General features: G+C 35.4%; 1 protein-coding gene across 1 annotated transcript; it reads left to right on the forward strand.

Annotated features, from left to right (window-relative positions):
- The first annotated feature begins 1,007 nt into the window (after window positions 1-1,007).
- Window positions 1,008-6,108, forward strand: LOC120334584 (uncharacterized). The gene is made up of 5 exons (XM_039402090.2): window positions 1,008-1,130; window positions 1,583-1,749; window positions 2,161-2,226; window positions 5,176-5,352; window positions 5,435-6,108. Exons 1-5 carry the CDS (start codon window positions 1,061-1,063, stop codon window positions 5,603-5,605), a joined length of 651 nt encoding a protein of 216 aa, XP_039258024.1. The 5' UTR covers window positions 1,008-1,060; the 3' UTR covers window positions 5,606-6,108.
- Window positions 6,109-6,543: the final 435 nt, after the last annotated feature.

Genomic DNA, 6,543 nt, shown 5'->3' on the forward strand with positions numbered 1-6,543 from the left:
ATTAGTTATAAAATATATAGGTAGACGCATATAGATTAATAACTTGGTCAGAGCATAATATAAGGATGAATAGCGCAATTCAAATATCTTCATCTACAGCTCATGACTGGTCAATCGACTATTGAAAGGTTTATATAATCAATCAACTGTCCATGACGTGAATTAGTCATGGCGACAGTTTCCGGGTTTTTATAGAAAATACAGAACAATGCGTGCATCGGTGGGCGCTTAAATAGCCGCATCATGTAGAAACGATATAGCTATACCTGCTATGATTAATGTATATTACGTTATACCAACATAGCCTATTTGTCGAACCGACTTCAGTTAATGTAGGCCATGCGATTTTTAAGTAGTACAAATACCAACTAAAAATACTACAGTACATGTTATTGTTAAAGGCATTTGTAGTAAGTTTCAGGAGTTAAGAACAATCATTTGTGAGTTAAACGTCAATTGCAATACAAGTAGACAAGAAAACCCCTAAAAGTTTGGTAAGCAACTATTGATTAAGTTGTCACCACGCGCTGGGTGCTTGTGATGTTGCGATTGATGAATTGATCATATAAGAATATTTGTGCCAACCTGATCCAGAAACAGTGCTATCACTAGGAATTTGCAATGTAAAGTTCTTTCATGCGGGTCAGTCAATTCAGGCAACGAAAAGCTTCATCGGTATCACCCATCTTGCTAAAAACCTCCTAGCGTTCTGTATTTGATCAATTTGTCTTGTTTATATTTATTATTCAGCAACTATTTCAAAGTTCAGTAACTATTTTCTGAGTTGGATAGTTGGAAAATTTACAATTAACAGATTTTGGAATCTTAATGGTGCAACGTGGAATCGCAAAGTTTCCCGTGTACGGTTGGTTGTGCTTCATTTAAGTTAGCGTTGTAATTGAATCATAGATCCTATTACAGAAACAAACTGAGAAAACTTAACTTATTCATATCCTGCTCGTAAAATAGATGTAAAGTGATTTATTACGCTTTTAATTTGTGCAGAAATGTTATATATTACATCATAATAAAACTATTTGAATATTCTATTACATCAAAAATGTCGTTTGCATCCAACGGTGGTTCGCCAGGTGGATCCAGCAATACAGAACCTGATGAATATAATCTTTGTAAGTTTTTTTTTTTCAATTGCTGAGATATATGCATTTTGGATTTTAAAACTTGTAGAAAAACACGCTATTGTGAGATTGGTGTTTTAAGGATCGCGATGTCCCCGGAAATTGTTGAGAGTATTTTAAGATTTCATTAAGTGTAACATAACACAATCAAAGATAATGCGTCATAAAAAGCATCATCTCTCCTGTGGCATGTTACACCAGGATACATTCACATAGTCTAACTATATACAACATTATCGCTGGCAATGATGATCTAATTCATTCCCAATTTTCTGATGACTAGGTCAATCAAGTTTTTAACAAAATATCTAATTCTCGCTAACGGCGTTTACGAAAATATTTTTGCTCGTCATTGACAAGATTTTTTAGGATCTAAGTTGTATAGTATATTTGCAATAGTGATCTCTTCCGCTCTTTGTAACGGACGAAACATTTTATTTTAGATTTGGGATTCATGATTCCCATCGGGGCCATCTTAGCACTGTGTATTATTTGTTTACTTGTTATCAGCTGGCAACTTATTTGTCCAAAATGTTCAAGAAAATTTTGTCCAAAGGTATTCGCAGATTCATTTGGAGTGAGAAGGCGGATACGAAGTTCAAATGAAGAGGTATGTATCTGGTATCCGATTGGAATTGTTTAACAAGTAAAATAATTTTCGACAATGATTCTATATATATATTGGATGGGCCAAAAGTAGTATCAAAGTTATTCATAATTAATTAATTTGATAACTATTAACCTATTTTTGCCCAACCTGTATATATCTAAATAAAAGGTTTGATGTCCAAAAGTATGTAATAGGAATCATTTAAAGTGCTATGTTTTCAATCAAATCAATTTTTCCGGGTGTCTGACTGAGATACTTAAAATCAAGCCAGACCTGGTATGACATGTAGTTTAATGTAGTTTACTTTATAAAGGGTTTTAATATAACGTCTGATAAGTTCTGTAGGCGTTTTAAGCTTGGTTCATGTACTTGTAATTTTTGGATTCAAATCTATAAATCTGTATACTTTAGACTGGTGGAGAAACAGAAGCAGGGGAGACATCAAATAGAAGGTCAACGAGAACTTCTATAACATTGGTGGGTGAATTTCCAAGTACATGTACATAAGAGCACATTACATCTTCTATTAGTAAATTTCCCATTACTAACTACAGTATATTGTGGAATGGCTTCAATACTTCCGCGAACAATTTGCAGTCATGACGTCAATGCACGCCATGAACATTTTGTAATTTTTGTCTTGATAGATTAAAAATATACGTCATTGACTGATCATTTCAGGTCGTATGCGTACTTATTGGACACGTAGTGGACATAGCGATCGTTTCAATATTATGTTGTTGTTCTTGTTCTTGTTCTTTCACACGTTTTTAAAAAGTCGCTCTTCTCTTATATTACTGGACCAATTGCTTTGAAATTTTCAGTGGTTGAAGATAAAAATTTTCTTCAGAAGGCTATTACTTTTTTTTTCTGCAATGACGTCATCAGAAGTATTGCCCTTAGGGGGCGCTACGTGTCCATATATTTGAGCATAGCTCTCTTGTTTCAAATCAGCTGAAATTTTCAAATAGTTTTAATGAGTGACGTGATTGCTGAATAAAAGTTTTATTGGGTTGGTGCTTTATAGTATATTTTTGATATTTGATCAATTCGTGAACACTACAGTAAAATATTGGTCACGAACTGAAAATCAACACTATATGAGATTATCTGGAGTAATTTGGTTCAGTTACTTCTTTGATATTACGTATATACTATATACAACACTATGTGAACCAGGTTGTGTTAGATGATATCATATGGCTTATCATAATAAATGATGTAATCCAAATGTGCCGATTGTGCAAGATATTTAATAGGCCATTTTACCTTTAGCGAGGCATTCTATACAGCAAACAATTACAGAGTGTTAGATTACGTGAAATATTTTACACATGCGGTTACCTACAAGCCTACATTGCCATTTAAACCAGGGCGGTCCGAGGTTGACGGCCTCACGGGCCACACTATTACTTTTATATTGTTCGCGGGCCACAATAGTGCCAAGAATAAGTGAACATTGCATAACAAACCAAACCATTTTATTGTCCGAACAATGAACAATAATTATCATTTATCATGCTAAAACATGTCATGTCTTCAAATGTTTACAAAATAACTGCAGATTAATTGTTTACCGAATTTTACAAAATTTGAGATACAGGAGGATAATTACTAATGTGATATATAGACAGCATTTTTACTGTTTAGGCTGGTTGCAAAAAAACACCCGGCAGATTGTTCGGCCATTACATAGATATTTAGTTATCAGGCATAGCCAAACTAGGCTAATTAATAGATTCCCCATTCGATTTTTAGTTTTTTATTACGCCTATGTTTCTAGCATATATTCCCGACCAAGAAATAGGAAACCAGTTAACAATTTAGCCTATAGCCAAACACATTATCTAACTTCGCTAGTTGCCTCAGCTAGTCTCAACACTAGTCAATTCACTCACATTCATCAGTAATGTAACAATACGTCAAAGAATTTTTCTAGTTATTTATAGGGTTTTGTTTTTTGTTAATTCCAAAAAAACATTTTGCTTTAAAACAATGGCTTGTTTTAAATTACTTTTTTTCCGTGTTTTCCGTATTTTTTTTTATTGAAATACCCCTTGTAACGCCGTGAAACTACGCCAAACCGTTGCGTTCTGGCAGCTGCACACGCTTCCGGAATAATAATTTAAAAAATGTGAGTAAAAATTCTTGCTTCCACTTCAACTTTTATCGGGTACATTTATCGCCAAGTTTGTATCTACACCAAAATCATAAGATTTTAACAGGAATGTTTATCCGAGATATCAGGGAGACGTTTTCAGTAAGCAAAATCATGAAACATATAACCCACGAGCCTAATACAATCTAAAAGCATTTAGATCAAGGGCAGTCTTCGGCAAAACAAGTGCGTTGCGATAATGAGAAATATACTTAGATCGACGGACAACTACGGATTCGGACGATGAGACGCCCTAGCATAGGCTAATTGTAAGATCCCTCTGATACAATGACGAAACAACTAATCTGTTACGACGTCATATTAGGGATTTCGAGTTGATGTATTGACAATTTTTTATGTAATGACTTAAAATAAAGGCATTATTCCGTTTAAAACTGTTCGGTTAATTTAAATCAGCATACTTTGTTTTTGAAGTTAAAGAGATAGTCAGTTCCAAAGTTATGCAAACTCATTTATTTCAATTTTCGCAAGGTGGTTTCGTCGCACGTAATGGCTTATCGGTTACGTCTTCCTGCGCCAACCACGTTTGTGGACGCATCGATCTACAGCTTGAGAAGGCGTGTATGGGCAAGTAATCAATATTTGTGGCGTTTCGAAGGGTTTATTGATAATAATGAGCGCTTGACAGGTTTTTACACCCATTTTTCTTTACCCTATTAATACAAAAATAAAATAATACAGTCATTTTAAACAAAACAGGCAAAAAAAAACTTGATTCGAAACAATTGTTTTAAAACAATCCTTTTTCAACAAATACCTAGTTATTTATAAGACGAAACAACACCAAATGCGTTTTTTTTTGTTTACCCTCGCGCAAATGCGACGCGGGCCACAGATAATATAACGGCGGGCCACAGACATGTGGCCCGCGGGCCTGGGTTTGGACCACCCTGATTTAAACTACTTGGCATCAAAACTCACTTAAAAACGTAACTGAAACGTAGGCTTGGAATGTGAGGGCTTGGGTTACGGCCGAAGCCGCTCTGTATAACTATTATTCTGCTTTCAACTTCATCTATTCTGATAACAAAAGTGAAAAACAGAAATGATTATTATTCAAACTGATTAGCAAATGGCGCATATTATTCAACTTGTTTACAATGCGTTATCAGATCAAATTCTGCTGCTCGAAAGATGAAGTTGCCATAGATTTCATATAATTTAAGACATAAACAGATGCAATATGCCTGTTCGATTTCCTCTTCGGCATAAAAATTTGTTCATCACGGAGTATTATGTATTTTTAGGTGCGACGATATAGTGATTTTCCTCCAAGTTACGAAACGTTATTGGAGCAACCTCCTTCTTACGATTCAGTAGTAATCATTGAAGAAGAAACCTCAACAACTGGTCGTGGTGATAGCCGACGAAATTCAGCAGTTCGAACGTATGTTTACGATCCTATGAGGAGGGTTTCTATTGAGGTAAGCCTGTTAAAATAAAATAAAAATCTCAGTGTTAACTATAAAAAAAACTGCATAGCTTATTTTGTACATTATTATTCAGGTTCACGACGAAGACACAATAAGAGTAGTTGAAGAGTTATTGTCAAGAAGACGTTCTTCCTCATATAGTTCATTGGAACCGCCCGGTTACGGCCACGTTGTGCGAGTACCAGACAAATACCCTGCTATTCAATGTCCTGCGGCGTCTTGTTCGACGCACGTAAACATCTGATCAAGCGATTTCTGAATTACTCACTAAATTCGTAATTCTCACGATGAGACACGCTTTGTCACCGGAATATGATACAAAACCTGTTGCAGCCTTTTGCTGACAATCAACGCGAAAAAAATATGTGACATGCGTCGTTTACCTCTGAACTCAAGTTCTTGTATGAATTAAGTTCTCATGAGATAATATCTCGAATTATTTGTTATTGTGGAACTTTCCTCAGATTTATATTATTTGTCCATTTTATGGTATATATTGCGATATGGGCAAAATGATACTTTCAAGCCACGACAGCGTTAGTGTTACTAAAATATACTAGGGTTCCAACGGTTATGCAGGAATTATCCCGGGTGTTGAAACTCCTGATGTCCCGAGAACAGTGGAAAATGAGCCATTGAACAAAGTATTATCTTTTTATCACAAATTGTATTACATATTTAATGAAATAAATGTTAACAAGCATAAAGAAATTTTATTAAATCAATAAAATGAAATGTCATGATGAAGTATGTATCCACATCTCCCCAGTAGGGAATGAATCCTTTAAATTATAGAAAGGATTTATGAAATAGTTTAAAATGTTTTTATTGATAGTTTTGAGTCTGGTTCCACCCTCTCCTTCCCTGGGGAAAAGTCCCCAGTTGCCCAGGATTGTTTAAAGGCTGGAGACGTTGCAGCACACGGGGGAACGATGGTTAAAGTGTGGCAGGTCTGGGCTCAATGAGATGTGGTATAGAAGTAGTAGTAGTGAGGCTGGAAAAGGTTTGCATTGGGACGAATGTATATGTTGCAGATTTCTTCAATGGTTTCGGTGTTGATGCACTAATAAATTATTTTGAGTTGGGCGCTGCCAATCTAGTGGCGTAGAAATCGTTGGTTTCGAAGGATGATGCGTCCATAGCTGTGCAACATGACATAGTTTGGATATACGGTTTATTCGG

The sequence above is a fragment of the Styela clava genome, chromosome 15 (genome assembly GCF_964204865.1).
Source record: "Styela clava chromosome 15, kaStyClav1.hap1.2, whole genome shotgun sequence".
Lineage (NCBI taxonomy): Eukaryota > Metazoa > Chordata > Ascidiacea > Stolidobranchia > Styelidae > Styela > Styela clava.

What these genes read in the sequence shown, in the direction of transcription:
- LOC120334584 (XM_039402090.2), top strand. Translation starts at nt 1,061, where the DNA reads ATGTCGTTTGCATCCAACGGTGGTTCGCCAGGTGGATCCAGCAATACA. An exon ending in CGAGAACTTCTATAACATTG is followed by an intron (nt 2,227 to 5,175) that starts GTGGGTGAATTT and finishes ATGTATTTTTAG; the next exon opens with GTGCGACGATATAGTGATTT. An exon ending in TGAGGAGGGTTTCTATTGAG is followed by an intron (nt 5,353 to 5,434) that starts GTAAGCCTGTTA and finishes ATTATTATTCAG; the next exon opens with GTTCACGACGAAGACACAAT.